General features: G+C 37.1%; 2 protein-coding genes across 11 annotated transcripts in view; one reads left to right on the top strand and one right to left on the bottom strand.

Annotated features, from left to right (window-relative positions):
• The window catches only part of LARP4 (La ribonucleoprotein 4), a 66,056-nt gene extending 39,193 nt beyond the window's left edge, over positions 1-26,863 (bottom strand). For 4 of the 10 annotated variants that reach the window (XM_045466588.1, XM_045466596.1, XM_045466593.1 and 1 more), the window contains exons 1-4: positions 23,324-23,491; positions 6,393-6,540; positions 5,589-5,762; positions 3,219-3,294 (exon numbers count right to left, since the gene is read on the bottom strand). In XM_045466588.1, coding sequence (XP_045322544.1) covers positions 3,219-3,294; positions 5,589-5,762; positions 6,393-6,540; positions 23,324-23,341 — 416 coding nt within the window. In that variant the 5' untranslated portion in view covers positions 23,342-23,491. Of the gene's footprint in view, positions 1-3,218; positions 3,295-5,588; positions 5,763-6,392; positions 6,541-23,323; positions 23,502-24,648; positions 25,010-26,675 lie in introns of those variants that run through there. The other 6 variants (XM_045466592.1, XM_045466590.1, XM_045466594.1 and 3 more) reach the window with 6 other exon arrangements.
• Positions 25,091-27,338, top strand: part of FAM186A (family with sequence similarity 186 member A) — an 81,313-nt gene continuing 79,065 nt past the window's right edge. Inside the window, exons 1-2 of the mRNA XM_045466476.1 lie at positions 25,091-25,102; positions 27,105-27,308. Coding sequence (XP_045322432.1) covers positions 25,091-25,102; positions 27,105-27,308 — 216 coding nt within the window. The remainder of the gene's footprint in view (positions 25,103-27,104; positions 27,309-27,338) is intronic.

The raw sequence follows: 27,338 nt of genomic DNA, 5'->3' as shown, positions 1-27,338 counted from the left end.
CAACCATGGGTTGGACTGTAAAGGATTTAAAATTTCTAAATGTTTCCATTTTTTATTTTTGATTTTTTAATTTAAATTTCAGTAATAAATTTAAAACTAAAACATTTAAAAGATTCTTTAAAATACATTTAAAAAGATATAAACACTCCTATCTTAGACATAAAACCTTATGTAACAAAATGAAATAAAATCAAACTCATGCTGTCTTCTTCACATCAGATCTTTGAAGTAGTTTGGTTATAAATAGAAGTCTCTACTTAAAAGCCACCTTTTCTCAATGACCCTATTTAAAACAGAAATCATCCAAGCACTCGATTCTCCTTCCCTTACTTACAGTGCTCTAATTTTCTTCCATAGCACTTATCACTTAACATACTTCTACGCTGTTTATTTATTATGGTTTATTATGTTTGTCTACTCCAGCCAGAATACAGATTCCATGAAGGATCTCTGTCATTCAAAATGGTTTTTTTTTGTTTTTTTGTTTTTTTAAAGATTTTATTTTTAAGCAACCTCTACACCCAATACAGGGCTAGAACTCACAACCCAAGATCGAGTCACATGTCTACTGATCACCAGCCAGGTGCTCCCAAAATGTATTTCAATGCTCTACTGCCTGGCAAAGAGTAGGATCAAACGCCTTTATCTTCAAGTTTTATTAAAATAAAGTAGTAATTACTACTACTGGTTAACAGGTTATGTGGGGGGCAAAAAAGAATAGAGAAGATATCAGTAAAGGTTAAACTCACTTTAGCATAAAAGGAGAAACACAGTAATAGCACCTTCATCAAGATATTCTTTAAGAACTTAAAAATAAGACAACTATAAACAGAATATTTATACAACTAAGATGTTGTATCCTAAATCAATTCTGAACTTCAGCATGTCTGTTCTTAATAAATCTTGTGTCAAACTCTTAAAGAAACTCTATCTTGTCAAAAGTCAAATTAATAGATATAAATCCCATATATGATTTGACTACTCATGAGTAATACCCAATATGTATTAATAACAATTCTGCTGAGCTACAAATGTCAATCGCACAGCTGGTTTGAATGGTATCAGAGTTCTGAGTAGGACGTGGTAGATCATGCCAAGCCAGAGCTCCTACTGCAACAACTAAAAGACTAGCTAAATTATAAAACTATGCTTTTGGAGATAAAAGAGAGAAGCTACAATGACAAAATGATATTCCAGAAAGATGTTCTTTCGTTCCTGAGGGAATTTGCAGATCTGGGACCAGGGGGAAAGCAGCAGAGCTTTAGGCAGTTGCACAGCACTGGCACTATGAATTGGAAACTAAAGGAGCTCCTAACATGCAGCAGATTTCCCTCCATATGATGTTTTCGAGTTCTAAGGAGGAAGATGGGAGACTGGGAGCCCGGCTGAAAAGGCACTGTAATATCTCTGTGGTTTTGTGCAAGTTCCAGTGGAAGGAGGAAACTTGCATTAAACAAGACAGGTCTCCCCCATAAGACATTTGCCAGGTTTGGAAGCTTACGGGATAAGAGACTAAAGAGCTACTCAAACCTCTCAAGAACAGACTGAATCTTCCTTGGTGTTTTAGGACTGAAGGTAACAGGAAAAGGACAACTTTTGAATCAAAAGGCTGAAAAGGTTGTGCCTAAGGAACAGAGATAAATCAGAGGTAGACGGAGTCTAATTAAAGTGGCTGAGAGACACCTAGGTGTCAGCTGGACATCTGACTCTTGATTTCAGCTCAGATCAAGATCTCATGGTCGTCGAGATGGAGCCCCACAGTGCACTCTGTGCTGACAAGGTGGAGCTTGCTTGGGATTCTCTGCCCCTCTCTCTCTGTCCCTCTTCTGCTTGTGCAATATATTTAAAAAAAAAAAAAAAAGTGGCTGCTCAGCACTAACCTAGCTCAACTCCTGACTGGATTGAAGCTATCAATCTGCTTCTGCCTACCTGAAGAAAAACTCAAGTCTTGTGTAGAGGGGAAAATTACATGACTTACAACTCCTAGCTTTTTTAATATGTAATGTCCAGTATATAATCAAAATTTATAAGACATGCAAAAAGGCAGGAAATTATGACAGGGAAGCATGAGAAAAACTCAGAAATATAAGCAGATACACACTATCCAGTTAGTAGGCGAAGATGTTTAAATAACTATTACAGGGGCGCCTGGGTGGCTCAGTCGGTTAAGCAGCCGACTTCGGCTCAGGTCACGATCTCACAGTTTGTGAGTTCGAGCCCCTTGTTGGGCTCTGTGTTGACAGCTCAGAGCCTGGAGCCGGCTTTAGATTCTATGTCTCCTTCTCCCTCTGCCCCTCCCCAACTTGTGCTCTGTCTCTCTATGTCTCTCAAAAAACAAATAAATGTTAAATAAATAAATAAATAAATAAATAAATATTACAAGTATATTACAGAAAATGAATTGTAAGCACAAATGACTAGAGAAAAGACAGAAGGCTCTTGCTTTTATTCTTTTATCCTGTACTAGACTATAAAGGCAAAGAATAAAAAGGAGGGGAAAAGAAAGGAGCTATTTAGGATAAAGAATCAATTAAACGTGAGTCAAGAATATAAAAAAGTCTATGATAAAATCCAGGTTTCTAGCTTGAAAAACTGGTTTACTTGGTCCTACCTCTCACGATATACAGGATAAATAGAAAACATTACATTTGCATGCATATCCAAACTTCTCTGTTTATTCTGAAAGGGGCAGTTTTACATACTAAAGTTTTATGACATCTAAGCTGTAGATATACCTACATAATTATCTGTAAATAAGACATCTTGAAACATCTGCCTGAAAGAACTCCTTATCTAATAGAAGGTACTGGTAACATAAATTCTATGCCCATCCACCTATCTTGCTAAAAGTAACTCTATGATCAAAGGTTACAAGAGCCAACTACTAAAAAATATAAATTAAGAGATAACCCACTTTTTTGAGAACCCTAAACCTGAATATGTTCATAGGAAAAGTATCTAATATCCTATCCAAAAGTAATCCAATCCAGTAATTTAATTATCTTCCTACTAAGACTAGATCCTTTTTGCATATCCAATTAGAGATTACATCTTTAAACCTAGTTAAGAAATATATTAGAGAATAATACCAAAATACATCACTGAAGGGAATTAAAACCACCATTCTTCCACTCTATTTCATGGGTATTTAACATCTACTAACCGAACAATGCAAAAAGTGAGAAATATCAATTAAAAAAAAAAAATGAATACTATACCGGGAGAAACAGAATTCTAATTGTTTCTTCAGACATTCTTTTAGGTCTTCTGTAGAAATTGCTGAACTGCTTTCTCCTGAAGGTAGAAAACAGAGGAAAAAAGTTAATATCAAATTACCGTAGGTGGTAAATACTACAAATTGTTGTACTCAGAATAAGTCACAAAGTATGTACAAATTAAAATTCATGACAAAACTATTATTTTTAAAGTTCAGTTAGCACAAAGTCTAATTTCTTTCCACCTATCTATTCTTTCTTTAGATAAATTTCAGATCAGTTTAAAAATTATTTTATCAAGAAATGAACAAAGCACCATGAATACTAAAAATACTTGGCTTTCTGTAAAATACTACCCTAAATACTTTTAAAATGTGATAACTACTTATTCCTTTAATGAAAGCTCAAAGAACAAAAGTAACAGTAATCTAAATTTGAAGGAACTAGATAAATAAATTGGGATATATGTATATATTTCTCCACATCTGTATTATTGATACTAAATCTGATGTTATTTATACTTCTTAAACTTCTCTTAATACTCTTTTCTTTTCATTCCTTAATTTTAGAGCACTTTATCTTCCTAGGAATATTTAAAACACTCAAACATCCAAAGTTTCAGATCAACTCTCTAACAGCCTTCTATGATTATATTATTTAAACCCAGAACAAGACTTTTCTTTCCCCTCCAGGACTCAAGCCTGGAAAACCATCACTCTTTCATTAGAATCTTACACAAAACATTACACACTCAAAGCATGTAATTTGTCCTCTTCTTAAAAAGCATTAGTGATTAGGCTAATTTCCTTTAAATGTATAGACAACAGAATGTGCATAAAGATAAATAAATTCTGTGCATGATTTTACCACTACCTTGTCTTATTACTCAAAATTCAAAGTAGTATTAGATATTAGATTAACGTCATTAAAGATAGAATATAAGGGGCACTTGGGTGGCTCAGTCAGTTAAGCGTCCGACACTTCATCTCTGCTCAGGTCATGATCTCACAGTTCCTTATTTCGAGCCCCACATCAGGCTCCACAATGAAAGCCTGAGGCCTGCTTGGGATTCTCTCTCTCCCTCTCTCTCTGCTCCTCCCCTGCTCATACTCTGTATCTCTCGCAAAAGTAAATAAGACATTAAAAAAAAATTTTTTAAAAAGCATTCTATTTCCATGTATATGCAATCTTTCTAATACAAAATCCAACCACCCAAGTGTGCTAAATAAGCAAGAACTTCATTTAACTTTTCAATGTCATTACAGCAAACTTATTAAAATACCAACTGGTTGCCACATTACTTAAACCAACTCTATGTTTAAAGTACCCAGTGGTTAAGTATATTATGACCACAAGTAGGGAGGAGAACCTACCACCTTAAATTATTATATGGAAATGCCACCCATGCTACTTCAGGAATCAACTTACAAGCTGACAAAACTTAGAAATCTAGTCCAAATGTTTACAATAAATAAGGAAATTGAGGACAAAGGTTTGTACACCTTGACTGAAGTCAAAGAACTAAGCAGCAATAGAAGAGAGTATTCCCTATTACATGTATTTTCCAAAGAGATCCTTTAAGTCAGAAAGATTAAGTTAGGTAGTTGGGGTCTATGGTCCATTTTTAGTTTCTTTTAAATCTCATCCATTTTAAATTTAGGCAACTACTAACCCATGCTAGTTTTATAAATGTGAAAAAATGTTTCACAAGTTGAATTGCAGAAGAACCATGTTTTTAATACTGTGATTTTCTCAAAATTAATCCCTGCAATTTCACATCTATAAATGCATTTCACACTGACAGAAGTAATGGGAAAATTGACAGAACTTGCACTGATCCCAACTAATAGATCAAGAAACTTGGGACTCTGAAAAATTATAATTGAGGTCTATTTTCATTATATTGACTATTTTTCCCTTTTATCTTTAATTTCACACTCTCCTAAACAGGATCTTTTCTCTAAACATTCTTTTGAATTACAAGTTTCAGGACACCTGGGTGGCTCAGCTGCTTAAGCGTGACTTCCCCTCAGGTCATGATCTCACAGCTTCTGAGTTCAAGCTTCACTTCGGACTCTGCGCTGACAGCTCAGAGCCTGGAGCTTGCTTCTGATCGTGTCTCCCTCTCTCTCTGCCCCTCCCCAGTTCATGCTCTGTGTCTCTCTCCTCAAAAAAACAAACTTTAAAAAATAAATAAATTACAATCTTCATGTTTGCCCTTTTGAAAACAGTATTTATAAAAATCATCTAACATTTTATTACCATACAGTTCTTTTCAAATAAAGCAGATTGATCCATGCCATAGGTTTATTAGAACAATAATAAAGAAACTGTAAGGGGAAAAAACACTAGTTTACCAAATGCTCATTTTACCAATACAAGCATAAAGTTTACCAGGAACGTCATATATTTGGTAACTCAGATCTTCTGGCCCTAAAATCATTCCATCAGTTGATTCTTCAATGCCTATAGTATTTCTGGTGGTTTCACAAGATGAATACATTACTTCGTATTCCTTACACATATCATCTGAAAGCTCTGTATTACCTGTATTAAAAAATATATAATGAAAGTAAATAGAAATTCAATAAATCCTATCTTTAGGAACTCTGGGCACTATGTCTTTTATAGTAAGATTTTAAAGAATTCTACCAGTTGGGCAATGTCCATATGGTTTTAGTAAGAATTCTCTTCCCAAGGGAAGTAAGTTTTGACCCTTATGGATAAGCTAAAATGATTAACAATAGTTTAAACTCATATAGCACTATTTATGTATCAGAGAGCTACATGCACTTAATTCATTTAATTCTCAGAAAATCCTATGCCAAAAGTAATTATTATTACTATTTTACAGATGAAGGAAACAAGCACAGAGAAGTCATTTACCCAAGGTCAAACAGTGAGTAAATAGCATTGCCAATGATGGTATATCAAAATTAATTTATAAATACCATATTATAAGTGGGTTAAATGCTAGACCCAAAGACACAGCTACTATTTGAAACTAGTGATAACCCATTCATACTAAAAATAAGAACTGTGTACAAACTGCCTATTAAACATTTATAAATATATTTAATCAAATAATCAAAAGATGTACCCCAAAGTTCTATAAACTGGTTTGACCATATATTTAACCAAAATATGATTTGTTCTGATGAAATATTTAGGACTTACCCTCAGGATGAGACCCTGATGTTGCTGCTGTTTCATGCCAAGAGCTTTCAGTTCCATGAGTTACTGGAGTGGCATCAGTATTTCCAGAAGGAATTTCTTGCCATACTTTGGCATTAGGATTTAAACCGGTTCCTTTAGATGTTACCTGCTAAATAATCAAAAGATCTATTTGTAAATTTTAAAAGTCAGTGTATTAAAATTACAATTTTAGATAATGGACTTGTCTATTTTTAATCTTTATTTTTGAGAGAAAGACAAGAGTGTGGGTGGGGGAGGGGCAGAGAGAGAGGGAGACACAGAATCTGAAGCAGGCTCCAGGCTCTGAGCTGTCAGCACAGAGCCCGATGCGGGGCTCAAACTCAAGAACTATGAGATCATGACCTGAGCCGAAGTCAGATGCTTAACCGACTGAGCCACACAGTCACCTCTTTAATGGACTTTTCTATTAGTTAAATGTGAAGGAAACCCCAATCATATTAAGTAATTTAATAATAAATATTAATTAATACTTTAAAGTATTGGGCTCAACTTGACAATAAATCTTTTTAAGTAGATGGACTTGAATGTGTACGTATAAAATTTAGCTACCTATACAATAAAAAATATATCTCTATAAACAATTAATACAGAAATGCTGCTTTACCTCAATCTACTTGCATTTGTCATAAAATTTATTCAAACTATTCACCTATCTTTGGCTTATTTTTATGTATTTAGAGCAAATATTTTACGTATCTAGAATGATTTTCCGAAGTATATAATTCTTATTGCCATCTACACTGTGATAGAGACCTTTGACTCTAAACAATTCTAACATTTGGAAATTTTTCCCACGTCAAAAACAGCAATGTGGGGTGTCTGGCTGGCTGAGTCAGTAGAGCATGCAATTCTTGATCCTGAAGTTGTGTGTTTGAGCCTGCACATTGGGTGCAGACATTACTTAAAATCTTGGGGCTGTGAGTGGCTCAGTTGGTTAACTGTCAGACTCTTGATTTTGCCTCAGGTCAAGATCTCACATTTCATGACAAAATTGCAACAACAAAAAACTAAAAATAGGGGAGCCTGGGTGGTTCAGTGAGTTGAGTGTCCAACTTTGACTTGGATCATGATCTCTCAGTTTGTGAGTTTGAGCCCCGCATTGGACTCTTTGCTATCAGCACGGAGCCTGCTTTGGATCTTCTCCCCTTCCCCCCTTTCTGCCCCTTCTTCGCTCATGCTCTTTCTCAAAAATAATGATTAAAAAAAAAAAAGACTAAGAAAATTCTAGAAAAGATATACATATATGCACACAAGTAGGAAAATAAAGTACCACTTAACACCTATTAGATTAGCAAAGTACTTAAAAATAATTCCCACATTAGCATAAAATTTGCAAACTCATTCTTTACTGGAGACTATATAAGACTATATAAAATGGTGCACTCATATTCTATTAGCATTATTTGTAAGAGCCAACAAACAGAAATAACCCAGTCAAAAAAACCAGGAACAAGGGAAATTATGATACACTTTCTAGGTAAAGTATTGCACAGCCATTCAAAATTATAAAGATACACGACCATATTTTATAAAATCTAAAGGGGTACTACTAAATCAAAGAAAAAATTGCTGTATATTAAAACTGTGACATCAAATACTATTAAGATGTATCCCATTTGCCAGAGAAGTTTACAGTGTGCAATAATGTGCATCTTAGGGTTGACCAAATATGAAAATGTCAAAATGAAAAATGCATTCACAAAATGAAGTGAAAAAAACCCATAACCACCACAATAACAAAAGCAAACATGTTAAGCAATTCTGGAGGAATTAGTACTTACATCAGTGTCTCCCTTTTACAGATAACCTATTAAATGAGAAATCATATATCCAACTAAAGACATACAGAGACTAAGTATGAAGTTAATATTAACAACAAATGATTACAACTCACAGATTATTACAACTGCAAAAAGTGCATAAACATAGATGTGGGCTAGAGAGGAACACAATCTGCTACAATACTCTGATCAAGGTTTTTTTTTCCCTTATAAAGCATTCCATTAAAATATTACCTTAAATTTGAATCATAAAAAATATAAAACTTAAAAAACATTTTTTCAAATCAGAGCATAAATGTTATAGTGCCTAGTACATTAACATCAAAGACTATTTTACACGTCTTGTGCCTGTATGTATATATGTAATATATCCCATTATTTTTTATACCAGTCAATATTTATTAAATTTACATAGGGCGCCTGGGTGGCGCAGTCGGTTAAGCGTCCGACTTCAGCCAGGTCACGATCTCGCGGTCTGTGAGTTCGAGCCCCGCGTCAGGCTCTGGGCTGATGGCTCAGAGCCTGGAGCCTGTTTCCGATTCTGTGTCTCCCTCTCTCTCTGCCCCTCCCCCGTTCATGCTCTGTCTCTCTCTGTCCCAAAAATAAATAAACGTTGAAAAAAAAAAAAATTTAAAAAAAAAAATTTACATAAATGCTGATGAAAATCTTTGAACATCATTCTTTCCTTCTCCACCAAAGACATTATTCAGAAAAAAAAAATTTTTTTGTAGTAAACTCTTTAAGTTGTGGTTTCCCTGAAAATATTTTCTTAAATGTTTATTTATTTTTGAGGGGGGCAGGAGGGAGAAGGGGCAGAGAGCTTCGGAGACAGAATGTGAAGCAGGCTCGAGGCTCTGAGCTGCCAGCACAGAGCCCAACACAGGGCTTAAACCCATGAACCACAATATCATGACCTGAACCAAAGTCGATGTCCAACAGAATTGAGCCACCCAGGCACCCCTCCCTGAAAATATTTTTACCCTCTACCTCTGCTATAGAAAGCTTTTTTTTTTTTTTTTTTTTTTTGTATAAAGAATTCTTACTAGGTACACATTCCCTTTCAGGTTATTAAAGATATCCCCACTGCCTTCTGTTTTGTACTGTTACTGATCAGAAACCAGCTATTAGTCTAGCTATCATTCCTAATCTCTCTTTGCTCAATTATTGTCAGTGGTGATTTGCAGTTTTACAATCATCAGTCTAAGTGTGAAATTCTTTATTTAATCTACTTAGGATTCACTGTGCTCTTTTGAAATTTGATGTATCAATTCTGTAAAATTCCCAGGTATAGCTCTTCAAACTTTGCCTCTTCACCAACTAACTGCTCTATTACTTCCTTCTGGAATGCCAATAAAATATCTTGTACTTTCTCATACTATGTTCCACCTCTCTGTGTATCAATCTCTTTCCTATTTTCCATTTCCTTGTCTTTCAAGAAATTACATCCTGAGCGATTTATGATATTTCTTCCATTTCATCAATTCTCTCTTCATCTACTTCTAAAATGAACTTAACTTTTCCAATAAGTTTATAAGTTCTTTTTATAATTTTTATTTCTTGAAGTTCTTTTTGGTTCTTTTATCAAATCTATCTGATGTTTTGTTTCTTGATCATCTTTTCAGTATCTTCCTTCCTTTAAGCATATTATTCTAATTTTATAGTCTGAACTTGATAAATTCACTATCTGCAATCTTTGAGGGTTTGATTTTGTGATCTGTTGTTTCTGCTAAACCATGCTCATTATGACTTAAGTGCTTTATGATTTTATATTGTATGCCCATTTTCCTTGGAACTTTATTTGTGGGAATTTTGAACATTATGTTTAAAATATGCTCTTTAGGGGCGCCTGGGTGGCTCAGTCGGTTGAGCGTCCGCCTTTAACTCAGGTCAAGGTCTCACAGCTCTTGAGTTCAAGCCCCATGTCGGATCTGTGCTGACAGCTCAGAGCCTGGAGCCTGAGTCAGATTCTGTCTCCCTCTCTCTGCCCCTCCCCCGCTCATGCTCTCTCAAAAATAAACAAACATAAAAAAAATTTTTTTAATATGCTCTTTAGGAGAGGACTTGTTTTCCCTCTGCTAGATGACTGCACAGTTTATAAAACTACCAATCTGGTATTCCTTTAATTTTCAACATGATTTTTTGGGTAACAACTTGTGTGAATTTTAGCTCTACTTTGCAAAAAGAACATCTGTGGTTAGAATTACTAGGGAATACCTCTGCCTCACCAATCCAGAGTCACAGCTAAACCTGACAAGTTTCCTTTTCTCTGGGAAAGCTCACTCTCCCCCCGCCCTCCCCCTCCCCCCCCCTTTTTTTTTTCCATGTGTCCTGTCTCTAAGCACTGCCAATTAAAACCAAAGCTCTGGGCCAGTAAGAACCAACAGATGCATTAAGAGTAGCTCTACATTTATGATCTGCTTACCTCTTTGGATGAGTACTTTTTAATTATTTTTGGTCTGAAGACTTCATTTGCTTTCTTGCCAACTTAAAGCACTGCTTTAAAAAAAAAAAAACTTTTTTAGGGGTGCCTGGGTGGCTCAGTCAGTTAAGTGTCCAACTCTTTTTTTTTAATTTTTTATTATTATGTTTATTTTGAGAGAGAGAGGGAGAGAGAGTGACAGAGTGCGAGTGGGGGAGGGGCAGAGAGAGAGGGAGACACAGAATCCCAAGCAAGCCTCCAGGCTTTGAGCTGTCAGCACAGAGCCCAAAGCAAGGCTTGAACCTAGGAGCGTGAGATCATGACCTGAGTCAAAGACGCTCAACCGACTAAGCCACCCAGGCGCCCCAAGTGTCCAACTCTTGATTTCAACTCAGGTCATGACTGAGCCCCTGATTGGGCTCTGTGCTCATAGGGCGGAGCCTGCTTAGGAGTCTCTCTCTAGCTCTCTGCCCTTCCCCCACTCGCACACTTGTACTCTTTCTCAAAATACACAAACTTAGAAAAAAAAACAACTCAAAAAAATATTTCAACCAATATTGTCAGTTTTTTCCAGAACATCTAGTTTATAATATTTCTTAAATTAAAAAAAAAAAAAAAGTATCAATATTGTCTTCATGAAGCTAAATTGAGTCATTCCAACACCCGAAAGACAAGTGTGGTATAACAACAAAAAAAATTAACTTTATTCTGCCATCCAGTAATTATGCAATTACTGGCCCCAGTTTCTTCATTTTATTCACTTATTTATTTTTTAATTTTTTTAAATGTTTGTTTATTTTTGAGAGAGAGTGAGAGAGACAGAGCATGAGTGGGCCAGGGGCAGAGAGAGAGAAGGGGAGACACAGAATCCAAAACAGGCTCCAGGCTCTGAGCTGTCAGCACAGAGCCTGACATGGGGCTCGAACGCACACACCACAAGATCATGACCTGAACTGAAGTTGGACGCTTAACTGACTGAGCCATCCAGGAGTCCCTCCAGCTTCCTCATTTTTAAAGACATAATGCCTACTGTACCATAACTCCTTATAGTTTCTACAAATCTTGGGCACCTGACTTCATTTCTTTGGTCATTACTTCTTCTTTCCCTCTTATTATTTGCACACACCTCTATTTTGCTAACCACAATAATAGTTTATTTACATATGTGTTCTAAAGCTAAGCACTGGGCTCGAGAAAGGGAAAAACTAGGTCTTCCTGTTCCAGGGAAAATGTACAAAGGACAAACAGGAATAGTTAACTGCAAGGTATCATTTTTACCTATTGAACTACTTAATGTCATTTTGACAAGTATAAAAGGAAGCAAACAGTTCATTGCTGTAATTCATACAGTTTTTGTAAGAGTTAGCAATGTTTATCAAAAGCCTTAAAAATATACATTCTTTTAAAAATAGAATTACCATATGATCCAGTAATTTCACTATTGGGTCTTTACCCAAAGAAAATGAAAACACTATTTTGAAAGATGTATGCACTCCTAGGTTTACTGCATCGCTATCTGCAATAAATTTTTTAAGCTACCTTGTCTGTGATAGTTATAGTAGCTCAAATGGACTAAGACACCAACCACAGAGGATCTGTTCAATAACTGTAGTCCAGCCATATAAAGACTATCCCAGAGCCTTAAAATCATATTGTATGTAAAACTGGTGAAATATGAGTAAGTTCTGTGGACTGTAACAATACCAATTTGCTGGCCATTTATATAGTTATGGCAAGGTGTTACTATTCGGAGAAACTGAGCATAAGAGTACATGAGACCACCCTGTATGGTTTTTGGGCAACTTGTGAGTCCATAATTATTCCAAAATAAAATTTTTATAAATGGGGGGAAATATCGTAGAAGGCAGTGAAAATGTTCACAGAAACTTAGAATAAAAAACAAGCTGCTACCTTATGAAAGAAACTTCGAATTTTGTGAAATAATGCACAAGCACAGAAAACACTAGAGAGACTAAAAGTCAATGTTATAAGTGGTTATCTCTGAGCAGTAGCATTTTTATTCTCATTTTTGTGCTTTTCTGGATTTTCCTACAATTAACATCTACTACTTTTACAATCAATAAATAGATAATGAAACGTCTAACATCCAAAATAAAAGACACATCAACTGGGAAAATCATCCTAGGCAAGTGACATAAAAGACTACTGTCTTCAAAGAAAGTAAGAAAAGTATAAACAAGCAAAAAGACAATTCACAGCTAATAAACATGGAAGAACATTCAATCACACTAGTCACTGAAGATATGCAAAATGAATCAATTATTTCATTTTAATCCAAATGGTGAATTTTTATAAATTAGGATGCCCGATGCTGACAAAGATACAGTAAACTGGGCAACAGTAAAAACTGTCCTAACACTGTTGGGAAGCAATTTGTCAATACTGATACAAAAAACTTTTAAAATGTTCACTCTTTGACCTACTGCAGTGAATTTTAACCTAAAGGCTTTATATACAAGAGTGCCCTATATAGAATTACTCCACATAAAGAAAAATTGGAGGGGCGCCTGGGTGGCTCAGCCGGTTAAGCGTCCAACTTCAGCTCAGGTCACGATCTCACAGTCCGTGAGTTCGAGCCCCGCGTCAGGCTCTGGGCTGATGGCTCAGAGCCTGGAGCCTGCTTCCAGTTCTGTGTCTCCCTCTCTCTCTGCCCCTCCCCCGTTCATGCTCTGTCTCAAAAATAAATAAACGTTAAAAAAAAAATTTTTTTTTTTAAAAGAAAAGAAAAATTGGAAACTGAAAACGTCCAACAAAAGAAGTTGTTGTGTTTTTCTAGGATAAAGTTTTTAAAACACAGTAATGAATCTGACAAGGCAGGTAACTGCAACGACGACTTATTTTCTCATTTTAATTCTTGATAACCATGTTTGGTTAACTTTGTCTAAAGAATTCCATCAAAGTCCTTTTCTTCCACAGAACCAGAAGTAAGCCCCTGAGCTACACAGTCACATAAAACATCTATCAAAGGATATAAACTGTACAAATGCACTTGGAAACTATCTGCCAAAATCACCACAAAAACATCCAAATCGTCAGTCCATAAAACTGACAGAAAAATCACCACCTCTATTTCTAAGCAATACATGTCATCACCAAATAAGCCAAAAGTGGTCTTCATTATTGGTCCATTTTATGCCATTTTATTTATCCTATGTGGGTGGGAAGAGATAAAAATGAAGGGAAAAATGAGAGACATCAAGTTCATGGCAAAAATGATACCTTCCGCTCATATAAGCAGTTTTAAGGTAACAGAACAGGAGTCCGAAACAGTCATCATGAATGTGGTAAAATCATGTCTTTGGTCATACATAACCATTTGTTTCACTTGCCTATTTACTATCAGAAAATAGAAATTCCATGTCACTTAACCCTACAAATACTGAAAAATAAAGTATATAAACTGATTAAATTTGCTTCAAGCAAATCAATCATCCAGGTTTAATTTTATCTCCAATATTGAGAAGACCATTAAATTACAAGTACTTAAAAAAAAAAAAAAAAAAGACACAAAACACCTGTAATTTCATCCAATACAAACTTCAGGGTCCTACTAGAAGATGCTTAGGGGTATTTCATGGAAAATAAAAATGGAAAATTAAACTGGAAATTTTTCACCCATTCTGACAGAGAAGAACAACAACTAACATTTATGGAACACTCAATTTATCTTCATTAACAACTTCAGTTAAATATTTTCATCATACACATTTTGCAGATAAGAAAAAAGGTATTTTACCTAAAGGTAATCTGCCCAGGGGCACCTGGGTGGCTCAGTCGGTTTCGCGTCCGACTTCGGCTCAGGTCATGATCTCGCGGTTTGTGGGTTCGGGCCCCGCGTCGCATTGGGCTCTGTGCTGACAGCTCGGAGCCTGCAGCCTGCTTTGGATTCTGTGTCTCCCTCTCTCTCTGCCCCTTCCCTGCTCATACTCTGCCTCTCTCTGTCTCTCAAAAATAAATAAATGTTAAAAAAAACATTTTTTTTTTTTAAGTAATCTGCCCAACGTTGAAGCGAATAAAGCACAGGCAGGATTTCACCTCAGCAGTAGGGAGAGTCTGCCAATACATTTTTACAGTGGCTCTTAGCCACTACACTACAGTTAGTTACCTCAGAGAAAACTTTTAGTTATATACTACCTAAGGAATATAATAGACCTCCTCACCAAGCCAAATGATCCCTGGTTTAGTTCTGCCTAGACTAGCTAATAACCCAGAAAATATGGATACACCACCAGTTTAATAGGGTTCTGAGGGCAGAAGTCAATGCAGCTCTGCACTAATTTCTACCTCAGGATCAAGGTAATTTTCTATCCTAGGGCCACAGTTAATTTTCAGTAAAAAAAAAAAAAAAGTAATATTTATGGCAGTTTATGCAATAAAATTTACCCTCTATCACAAAGCACTTTTCTTTACCTGAATTATTTTGTCAGCAAGCTCCACAATGGTGGTGACTTTGTGTAAGGTAAAGCAGTCAACTGCTCTCTAGCACCTTGAACAATGATTAGCACACAGGAGGCCAACAAATAACATTTGCTGAATGAATCGATGGATGAACAAATGCTGAACGAGTGTTTCTCAAATTCTGTGCATAAGAATCTAGGGATCTTGCATTTTATAATGCACTTTTTTTTACATAATTTAAATAGTACTAGACATACTGAGCCATTTTACTTCAAATTGTCATCTGATCAAGCCAATGGTTAACTACACAAATGAAATTTTAAAAATCCCCCAACTTCAAATATCAATATTAAATATCGAAATAACCCTTTTCAGGGGCACCTCGGTAGCTCAAGTCAGTTAACAGTCTGACTTCAGCTCAGGTCATGATCTCACAGTTCGTGGGTTCAAGCCCTGCGTGGGGCTCTGTGCTGACAGCTCAGAGCCCGGAGCCTGCTTGGGATTCTGTGTCTCCCTCTCTTTCTGCCTCTTCCCCCACTTGTGCTCTCTCTAGCTCTCTCTCAAAAATAAATAAACATTAAAATTTTTTTTAATTAAAAATAAAAAATAATCCTTTTCAAAAACGTGTAAAGTCAGCAGTCTGTTATTTTCAAATGAAAACCACCAGAAAACTGAAATGAGAGCTACTTTTCATAAGTGTATATGAAAGCAACAGCTCATGTGTAATGTTTAGTATATACCAGATACTACTCTAAGTACTTTACATTAACTGTCAATCTTAATAACCTTATGTGATATGTTAACATTATACTCATATATTAGTACTATCCTCAATTTATACGTAAGAAAACGGATAAACAGAGGTGAAACAACCTGCTTAAGGTCATACAACTAGAAAGGGGCAGAGCCTGAACAGCAGCCTGTCCCCAGTGTACTGTTCTTAACCACTTGTTTATGCAACCTTGTAGATAATATCTTATTATTAATGACTGCCCTATTTTTTCCTTTGCTTAGCTCAAAAGGCTAGAATAATCCTGTATTTCTCTTACCTTAACAGCAAATTTTTGTAAATCCTACAAATTTACATTTCTCATAGCCAATTCAACAACAAATATTTTAGTACCAACTTATGTGCACTGTGGTAGTGATATGGGGAGGAAACTGCCAATAAGCACACAGTGAATTCCTTGTCTCTTCTGAAAAATTAAAAGTTATCATACAAATCAGGACGTTTTTGAGAATGAAACAGGGTGGGACATTTGTTCCAGAAAACAGGTGTACGTTATAGCTACTTAGGGCAAAATGGGAGATGTGATCACACTACCTATTTTATAGTTTCCAAAACTAACAGGATGAAATACTGGCCAACTATGTACAACACAAACCCTGGATTACTCCTGACTTTTCTGCTTTGACACAGAAAATGCTTTTCTCTTGCCTCAGTAATATATAAACCAAACCAAACCTAACTCCTCATCCTCAGAGTCTGGCTTTAAGTCTACAGTTCATATCCTACCTCTAGTAATATTGACCTAAAGTACCCCCCTCTGTCTTTGGTTTAGGTAGAGCCACTCATTTATAAATAAAGAGATATTTCCTGAACTAAAGTTTGGCTTAAAAATGTGGCTCTGTTACAACTTAACAGACAAGAAAAGAGACATGAGTATATGATATTCAAAAGTTTCTTTTCCTTACATTTACCTATACTTGTACATTAGAAAAAAATTTCTAAAAGAGGAAATACAAATCACCTATTTGCATTTTATCATTTGTATTCCTTTAAATTTTGCATATAAATGAATCTGCATTTTAACATACTGCAAACCTCATTCTTGTTTTAAGACTTTTACCTGCCCAATTAAAAGTATACTCTTAAACCATAAAAAATTTAAAATAAGATAATTACTCTGTTTGGCTTACCCAGAATCAGGGTAAATTAGTAACAAGGCTCGAATTAGAACTCAAAAAGGTATCTCTGTTTTTTTTTTTTTTGAAGGTATATATCTCTTTTTTCTTTTAATGTTTATTTACTTCTGACAGACAGACAGAGCCTGAGCAGGGGAGGAGCAGAGAGAGAGACAGAGACAGAGACAGAGAGAGAGAGAGAGAAGACGTAGGGCTTGAACTCATGAACTGCGAGATCATGACCTGAATCAAAGTCAAGACGCTCATCCAACTGAGCCACCCCAGGTGGCTGTATTATACACCCTGGTATCTCTTAAATCAATTTTTGCAGTTACCAGTGCCATTATCATGTAGTTTTAATAAATTTTCCAAAAATGTTCAACAAATCAAGCACAAATTTCAGTAATTTTGGAAGCCTACATTTACATACTGGACGATTTACATCACAATAGAATAGCTATGATGATCAAATGATAGTTGTGGGTCAAGCCCATCTCTAGACTGTGTTACAAGGCTTAATACATAAACACCATAAACATCATGAACTACCTGACTTTGTCTGAAAAGATTATTATTCCCAAATTACAAATAGGAACTTGAGGTTCCCACAAGTTGTCACTTGTCTAAGGTCATATAACTAACATTTGAACCTAGGATTCCAAAACCCTCACAGAAAAATCACTGGGCATAATACAAAAGTTTACAATGTTTTCAAGCCTAGAAACCACCCTCAAGAATTAAACGTTAAAGAAAACAAAATTTAAGCAAAACACGAATACAGAAACAATAAAATAAAATACTATGAACACCTTCAGAGCTAAAGAGTCAGTTTCCATGTTCAGTTAAGGATCTTCAAAGAGGAGGTTAAAAATCTTTTTTTATGACTTCACAATGATAGCTGAACTAGAGTTTCTCAACCTCCTCCACTTTCCGCTCCTCTGCAGTAAAGACTCAGACCCCATTTCAACTACAGGGTCAAACTCTTTTTTTTTTTTTTTTTTTTTAAATTTATTTGAGAGAGAGACAGAGTGAGTGAGTGAGAGAGAGAGAGAGAGAGAGTGTGAGTGTGTGTATGTGTACACGAGAGAAGAAGGGGCACAGAGAGAAGGAGAGAGAGAGAATACCAAGTAGGCTCTGCCCTGTCAACACAGGGCCCGACTCGGGACTCGAACTCACTCATGAGCCATGAAATGAAATCATGACCTGAACTGAAATCAAGAGTCAGATGCTTAACTGACTGAGCCACCCAGGCACCCCCAAAATCTTTTAAGCTCCCAGGTAGAAGAACAAAATCACAGATTTGAAAAACGTTCACATCTAGAATTAAGGATCAATTCCATTAGCTGGGAAGTAATATGGAACTGCCTGAAAGCCCAAACAAACCCACACTGATACAAAATAGTTGAATATCAATATCCCTAGCTTCTAGTTTTTCAGAAAACTGTGAACCAGTTCATTGTAATTTAAAGCACCATAAGGTACTTTTACATCTTTATGTTCATTTCTAAGCATTTTATTCTACTTTTCACATTTCAACAATTCCTACTTCATTTTCAGTCCATTGCATCTGAAAATATTTCTACTTGACAATATTTTTATTCGTGTTTAAATTCTGCATCTACCTCCAATAAATATTCCAAAACCAAGTTGTTCAAAAACCACTATTCACTTATTTATAACTTCTCTTGGCAATCATTTCAAAACTTGTTTAGGCACTTTCTTCTTCTGAGTCATTTTTTAAAAAACCATTTTCAGTCATCTAATAACTTTTAATAAACAAATTTAAATTAACAGGAAAAAACAGTACTGTATCTGGGGTGAAAGGCACAACATTATGGGGGGCCTGAGTGGCACAGTCAGTTAAGTGTCCGACCTCTCTCTTCCCCTCCCTGCTCACTCGCCTGTGTGCTCTCTCTCTCTCTCTCAAAAATAAACATTAAAAAAAAAAAAAGAAAGGCACATTATGATTACCAGAAAACAAATGAAAATTACCTAGGTAAATTATCCCACTTATCTCAAATTCTAAGGTTAACCGAAAATTTAAAATATTACCTAAAAAAAGAAAAAAACTTTAGGAATCAGATAAATTATTTTTAAAATTATGTAAGAGCTGGAGAAAGAGGGAAATGGGCAGTTATTGTTTAATGTGTACAGTTTCAGTTTTGTAAGATGAATTCTGGATGTGGATGGTGATGGCTGCACAACAATGTAAATGTACTTAGCAACCCAGAACTACACATACACTTAACAATGGTTATGATAATTCGATTTTCTGTATTTTATATTTCACTTATTTTTTAAAGTTTATTTATTTTGGGAAACAGAGCATGCAAGAGGGAGAGGCAGAAAGAGAAGGGGAGAGAGAATCCCAAGTGGAACTGTGAGATATGACCTGAGCCAAAACCAAGAGCTTGGAAGCTTAACTGACTGAGCCACCAGGCGCCCTATGTTATCTGTATTTTATTTTTTCATTTTTTATATTTTTTATGTTTTATCTATCTTTGAGAAAGAGACAGAGCGTGAGTGGGGGAGGGGCAGAGAGCGAAGGCAACACAGAATCTGAAGCATGCTCCAGGCTCTGATCTGTCAGCAGAGCCTGACGCATGGCCCGAACTCACGAACCGCAAGATCATGACCTGAGCCAAAGTTGGACACTTAACTGACTGAGCCATCCAGGCCCCCCTCATTTTGTTGTTGACAAAATTTTTAAATGTTTATTTATGAGTTATCCAAACATTTTTACCTCTTCTCAGAAAGCCAGACACTGTATCTGTCTCCTTCAGAACAGAGAAAAAAAACCAATAAACTACTTAAGTCAATACAGCCCTTTGCAAGACTAAGTTTAAAAAAAGTTACATCTAAGTGCTACTTAAAATAGGATTCCCTGTCTGCCTATAGATTTCTATTGCAGTGTAGCTAGATTCTAATTCTAGCTTCAATATTCACTAACTGTATAATCCTGAGCAAGTTTCTTATATTCTCTGTGCCTTAGTTTATCTCTAAAATGGAGACAACAATTCTACCTACCTCACAGGCAGGTTTGAACAAATGTATACATGCAAAAACAGTTAATAGGTCTGACACACAGTAAGCACAACAAAGGTGTACACCACTATTATTATAGTGGTACTATCGTTACTATTATCTATCACATTTATTTTCCAGTTATAAATTAGTTAAGCTAGGGTCTTTCAAGAAGAATGCACACAAAATTTTGAACACAACTGCAAAGGACTCCCGATTCCAGATTAGAGAAGTCCCACCAGAGATGATCCATAAGCAACCTGGTTTATAGTAAAGTGGTTCTTAACCTCTCTTGGGCCATGGACCTCTTTGGTTGTCCAGTGAACCTACAGATCTCTTCTCAGAATATGTTTTTTAAGTTTTAAAATGCACAGAATCACAAAACAAACCAATTATGTTACAGTTACCAAAATATTTTAAAGTTTCTACTTTAGTAATAAATGTGCTTCTTTACTGATGCATTAAATAACAAGATTAAAAAACATTTTTTTACTGTTTATTTTTGAGAGAGACAGAGAGAGAGAGGGAGGGAGGGAGGGGGAGGGAGAGAGAGAAAAAGCACCAGCGGGGGAGGGGCAGAGACAGAGGAAGAGACAGAATGAAGCAGGCTCCAGGCTGAGCTGTCAGCACAGAGCTCAACATGGGGCACGAACTCATGGAACTGTGAGATCATGACCTGAGCTGAAGTCGGGACACCCAACGGACTCAGCCACCCAGGCACCCCTAAATAACAAGATTCTTAAACATACAGTAACAAGGACTAATGAACAGTATTTCAAGATACATGCAAAAACTGCAATATATGAAAATATTTCTTGTAGCATCCATTGAAATTTCCATTATTTTCAATTCTAGATTTTAATTAGAAGCTAGTGAAAACAAACAGGCAATTTTTTTTTCCTCGGCGAAGTTCACTGACTTCCTTAAGTTTATCTAAGGACCCAGATTAAGGATCCCTGGCTGAGGGGAAAGTGCAAAAAATAAGTTCTGGAGTCAGAGACTTGTGTTCTAGATGCCAGACTTCAGACTTTAGCCCCCACATAATTTGCCCCCCACCTGAATGACCTTAGACATCAAACTGAGCTTTGGTTCACTCAGAATAATTTCTAAATCTTACAGGTTATTCCTATAGTTATAAGGATCAAACATGAGTAAACACACAAAATGACCAGTGTGTTGTTTTTTTTAATTTTAATACCATATGTTCAGCCCCAAATGTTTAGTGACATTGTTTTCAATAACGCATAGGAGAAAAATTAAAAACCACATACTGATTCACAAAGAAAATGATTAATGGAAATATTAATTTCATGTAACAGTTTAATAAGAGACAGGATTTGACATTAGAATGACCTGTATCTAAATCCTAAATCCACTACTTTACTTCTACGTTATTAACCTCTCCACCTCAGCTTTGTTTGTTTTTAATATTTATTTATTTTTGAGAGACAGAGTGCAAGCAGGGGAGGGGCAGAGAGAGAGGGAGACACAGAATCCAAAGCAGGCTCCACGCTCCGAGCTGTCAGCACAGAGCCTGACGTGGGACTCGAACCTACAAAGCGTGGGATCATGACCTGGGCTGAAGTTGGACGCTTAACCCACTGGGCCACCCAGGCGCCCCTCCGCCTCAGTTTTCTCATCTGTAAAACGCTGCAGTTGTTTTGAGAAAGGAGAGGAGCTAGCTTAAACACTCAATAAACGGAGCTCTTATTAAAGATCACATTTTAACAAAGCCAAAGGAATCAATTTGAAACTCAAAAGTTTATTTTGGAATTCATGTTCATGTAAGTAAAACTTCACATTCACTTGCCCAGCAGAACACATACACACTTAAAACCTAAAGCATTTGCATGGCAAAACGCTAATACAAACTGGCACTGTTTACAATCATATTGATTTCTTATCCTGCAAAACAAAAAAACAAAAAACAAACAAAAACCCAAAAGCAAAAAAAAAACCCCAAAAAACAACCTACAATGAGGATAAAAAACGGTAAACAGAATGGGTTCAGTAATTTCAAGTCTTTTCATGATTTACTTGGAATATTCCAATGAATGTCTGTTACCAATGCTGGACATACTGTAAGGTAGCTGTCTCTTTAAAACCCAATGTAAAGATCTCAAATTTATCAGCTACACATTGTCAGATTTAAAACAAAAAAAAAAATTAAACCATGTATTTTACTTTATGCCTGAATACTACGGAGTAAGATCCATCCCTCCCTCCGGAAAAAAACCTGCCACAGACTGGCCCGGCTTCTCGATCAATTATACAACCTGTAAATTCCTTCCCTCATTGAAAAGATTCTTTTTATGGGCATAGTTAACAAGTGCCAAGTTGCGAAGTTGCAGCTTTGCTGGTTTGACGTTTTCACAATGCAAGAACAATATGATCTGGAATCTACTCAAAGCATTAGCCAGGCAGTCAGCTGATGCTCACTGCACACAAGAGAAAGACAGAAATAAGAGAAATTAAACCTCGTATTTGTGGAAGGCAGGTATCCACCACCTTCAAAACCAAAATAGGCCAGCAGCAGACGTTCCAGTTAAAATAAAAGTAGTTCCATTGTTAAACAACATATAAAAACCGGCTTTCCCCAGACTAGGCTGTTCTCATTCTTGGAATTTTCCTTGTATAAGGGCTTTTATCCGTTCATAAAACCAACCCCTCATCACGGAGCCACCGCCTGAGTAACTTTTACAAAAGGTCAAAGCGGTGCCTTTCAAGGCTTCCAAAGCCTATCGGCGTCTCCTCCGTTCACAGTAATTCGCTTTCCACCCACAGAACGTTCCAGAGACTTAGGGACGGGGACCAAACAAAATTTGGTGGGGGGTGCTAAGAAGAAGCTTTCAACTTTCTCTTCAACATACTTATACAGAATTTCACCTTCCTCCCTCCGCGGCCCCACATGTTGCTTGCTTCCCTCCCAGAGGGCCCCGCGAGACCTCGCTTCCCCCCCCCCCCCACCCACGCGCCCACCTGATTACCCTTTTCTCCGTAGACTCCGCCCCCGCCCTCCCCCCCCCCCCCCCCGGCCTGTTTGCCTCCTCTCGGAGGTCCATATGGGACATTTCCCCCTTCCTCAGACCCTCACGCCACACCAGACAAGCCTCGATTCTCCACCTTCAGTTCTCTCCCACTACGGCCCTCACTTCCCACAGCTTCCTAAAGTGTTGCGAGAGCGCAGAGGGGAGCCGCAGGCCTGCACGGCCCAGGTGCTGTGTCAGCCTATCTGCCGGTTCCGCGGCGTGTACGGCCTGGAAAGTCACATGGCGGTGGGACCGGCCGGCGCCTCCACACTCCTGCTCTCCTCACAGCTGGGCGACATTACCAAGTCCACTCACCTCCACGAAGAGCAACATGTCTTCCTCCGCTCGGCCCAATCGTTCTCGCTGCCGCGACTCCAACGGGCTTACAGGCCCGAGCCCCAATCGCTAGGATAAGGACACTCGCCTGGCCCCTCCACCCGGCAGTGGACCCGGCTCCTCCCCCGCCGTCAGCCGCTGCGGCCCGACCCGCCCAGTCCCACCTCCCTTGAAAGAGCAACTGTTTCCGGTTCTAGAAAACAATTGCTTCCGGGAGAAGAGACACCCCCCTCGGCGCGCTCAACTTTTGCGCTACCTTTTCCAGCAGCAGGATGGGATGTACTATCATCAGGCCTGGGGGGAGGAGGGAAGCGATCAGAGGAAGACGCCATTCTGTACCACGGGGGTGTGAAAAAATCCTACGCATTTTATCCCCCGACAAAGGGACGGGTACTACCGCTATAACAATTTCGCAGTCTTCGTAGTTCAAAATCTAGATCTGATAAAAAGGCAAGTTTGTGTGAGGGGTATTGGACAGACGCCCAATCCTTCCGAAAGGTGGTGGCTCTCGCAGAAACAAAGTCGAGAAGAAAAAAAAGCAAGCAGATCTAATAGTAAATATGTTAATAGCCGCTGCTGTATATTAAAAGCTTACTATGTGCCTGGCTTTATCCTAGGTATCTTATGTGAATTAATCTTTAAAAAGATCTTATGCAATAGGTTTTATCCCCCCTTTTTTACGCTTGAAGGAACCCTCTAGGAGGGCGGGTTTCCCCTAGACACACCTTTAAAGAACTTTGCCCTTTACTTAACATCAGGTATCCACATCTATGCTACTTAATAACACTTAGTATGGATAGCCTCTTCATTGATGTTCTGTCATGTTAAATGAAGTACAATAAAAACAAAATTTAAAAAATCATCTTTATACTTTTCTGTTAGATGATCCAAAATCCTTTTTATCTTGAGCAATACCTAATAAGCTTTAGCCCTCCCTATCAGTCCTACTTCTTTTTCCTAGTTCAGACACTTACTTTTGAAATAATTATGTGTTGATTTTTTTCCACTGATTTTTTCCAGTCTATTATTTCACAAATCTTTCTAAATTAAAGGTTTCATTTTCACCAAACTGCTGTTACTTGCTTTCAAGACCTTACCATTCTGATCCCATGTAATCTCCCTTACTTTATCTCAAATGAATCTTCTCCCTTTTTCACTTAGATGCCAAATTAATTCCTCCATCAAACTCCTGATACTTGTATCCCATCCTCTCCCTAATCTGATCCACAGTAAACTCAACATTACCTCATCTCAATAAAATCAGTCTCCTCACCTTTCCCCTGAAGGACAAACCCAACACTCACCTCCAAAGCCATGGCTCAAGGTGTCTTCACTATCTGGAATGTCTTCATTTGTCAATCACCTTCTCTGTCCATAGGGCTTTCCCAAAGACACTGCTCCCTTTCTTCTTCATGTCCCTTATTAGTGCTCAAATATTCTATCTTAAATTTGTTTCTTTTCTTCTTCTTTTTTTTTTTGTTGTTTTGTTTTGTTTTCTTTTTTAGTTTCTTCACAGGTACCCTATCATTTTTCTTCACAGTCTGAGATAATAGTGGCTACATAGTAGTATCTTTCAACAAATGTTTGCCAAATTGAAAGGGAAGAAGAGAGGTTTTAAACTTTGCTTTAAAAAGCCTTCATTTCCAGTTGCTGATGAAGTCCATGCTGCATAAAAAATATGAGAGAGGGAGAGAGCACAATAATCCTAAATTAGTTTAGTTGACATGCATGCAGGCTGCGTTGTGAATGCCTGCTGGGGTAAGTAAGCAACGTAAAAAAAGTCACAAGAAATAAAAGTTACTTAAGGATCTCAAAATCAAATATAATCAATGAAGTACTTAGATTGGTAATTTCAAGAAATGCTGGATAATCATGGATATTTTAATTTTTTTTTTCAACGTTTATTTATTTTTGGGACAGAGAGAGACAGAGCATGAACGGGGGAGGGGCAGAGAGAGAGGGAGACACAGAATCGGAAACAGGCTCCAGGCTCTGAGCCATCAGCCCAGAGCCTGACGCGGGGCTCGAACTCATGGACCGCGAGATCGTGACCTGGCTGAAGTCGGACGCCTAACCGACTGCGCCACCCAGGCGCCCCAATCATGGATATTTTAATCAAACTTCACATTTATTAAAAATTCTTAATTGTACTCCTTTCAGAAAACATTATTAATTTTGTTGAATGGACATAATTGTGATTATGAAAAAGGAGGGAGTAATTTTTATGATGGGGCAGTCTAACAATAAAAGAAAGTGTTCTGGGGCTTAGAAAAATTTCCATGGAAATTGAATCTAAAACTATAAGAAATATCCAAACTTTAGAAAATTTCTGCAGAGAAACTGAGGAAGAATATGTCAAGTGTTAAAAAAAACACACACAAAACTAAAACACAGCATCTTGTTTTGAGAAGTTCACCAGCTAAGGGACAGAGACAAAAATAGTTACATTTCAATGAGATAAGTACTATAATAGAAAATTTACAAAGTGTTTTGGGAACACAGAGGAGGGGATAACTTAGCAGGATATTAGAAGGGAAAATATTTAATTTGCTGTATATTGATTGATTTCTTAAAAGACAACTATTTTGTGATCCCCTGCTTCCCATTTTCTGAAGGACTGAAACACATATTTAAATTTACAAGTTTATACCAAGAACTCAACATAGGAAGTTCCTGTAGAGAAATTAACTTATACATTCATAATTTGTAGAAAATCTTAATGATATTAGATAGTTAATGAATACCTATACCTAGTTACATAATAAAACTATATAAACAGAGACTACACACAAATACCTCAAATTCATGACTGTCATTACTTCTGAAAAGTGGCAGAGGGGAAGCAAGGAGTCTATGGAGAACACCAAAAGGGACTCCAACTTTAGCTCCAATGCTTAATTTTATTTAAAAATTTCGGAAGCAAGTATTACAAAAAGTTAATATTTGTTCATTCTACGTGATAGGCACGTGGCTATTTGTTATATTACTTTCTGTACTGTTTCATATTTTTTAAATTTAAAAAAAAAAAGCTACACAGCCAACAAAACCACCCTCTCCTTTAATTGCTCCAGGGTCCTAAATCCTTTCACCTCCTCCACAATCAAAGGAGCTGCCCAGAGCTGCCCAGAGCACCCCTCTCTCAGTTACAAAGCAGCATCCAGCGTTCCCTTCAATTTCTCCAGCCAACTATGGAATTTCAAAATCTTCAGTCAAGTTCCTGGAAAAAATGAGTAACTAGGCAGTGCAAAGAGTGGGATCTTTATCCAAACAATATCTTCCAAATTACAGATCTAGGACAAGTTGAGGGGCAGCTGAAGAAGTTGTAGCACACCTAATCAATTACAGGCTTAAAAATTCTTAAGCAAAATCTCAGGAAGAGAGAAGAATCAGGAGTTGCATTTGACATACTGGATCTTGAATTCTAACACCCAGATTTTAAGCTTATTTAAGCAGGACTGTATCTTCTATTTCTTCTAGCGTTCCTGTTGTCTATTCTTTCCTACCCTCCCACCCCCCTTCACCCTTCTCCAATCACAGCATATAGAATGCCTACTTCTCTGCATACAGTAAGCACTCTTGAAATGTTTGAGTTATTGAAGACACAATGGATCTATTATGACATCACCAGGACTGGAATACCATGGTTAACAACCAATTAGTGACAGGGTAGACCACAAACTCTGGGAGCAGGAAAGACCTCTTCCAGCTTCCTCGTGGATATTATCATTTGCCTATACTCGGTGAAGAGAAGAAATAAAAGAAAATCACTCAACTTTTCAATATAGTTATCAAAATGCAAAGTGGGATAGACACTGAATCTGAATCAGACAAAGAAGTAGTGGATTCCACCATCACGTCCATAAAAGCCCTTTATAAATCAGAGGTCCCTAAGCTGGAGATCCCACTGGCAGTGCAGAATGTCATCTCTAGAATTGAGCACGCACAGCTTTGTCGAGCCAGAGAGGTAGGTAGTAAATGAGAAGTTTACAGATTA

The sequence above is a fragment of the Leopardus geoffroyi genome, chromosome B4 (genome assembly GCF_018350155.1).
Source record: "Leopardus geoffroyi isolate Oge1 chromosome B4, O.geoffroyi_Oge1_pat1.0, whole genome shotgun sequence".
Taxonomy (NCBI): Eukaryota; Metazoa; Chordata; class Mammalia; order Carnivora; family Felidae; genus Leopardus; species Leopardus geoffroyi.
The sequence above is the reverse complement of the archived record's forward strand: the minus strand, read 5'-3'. Positions and strand labels throughout refer to the sequence as shown.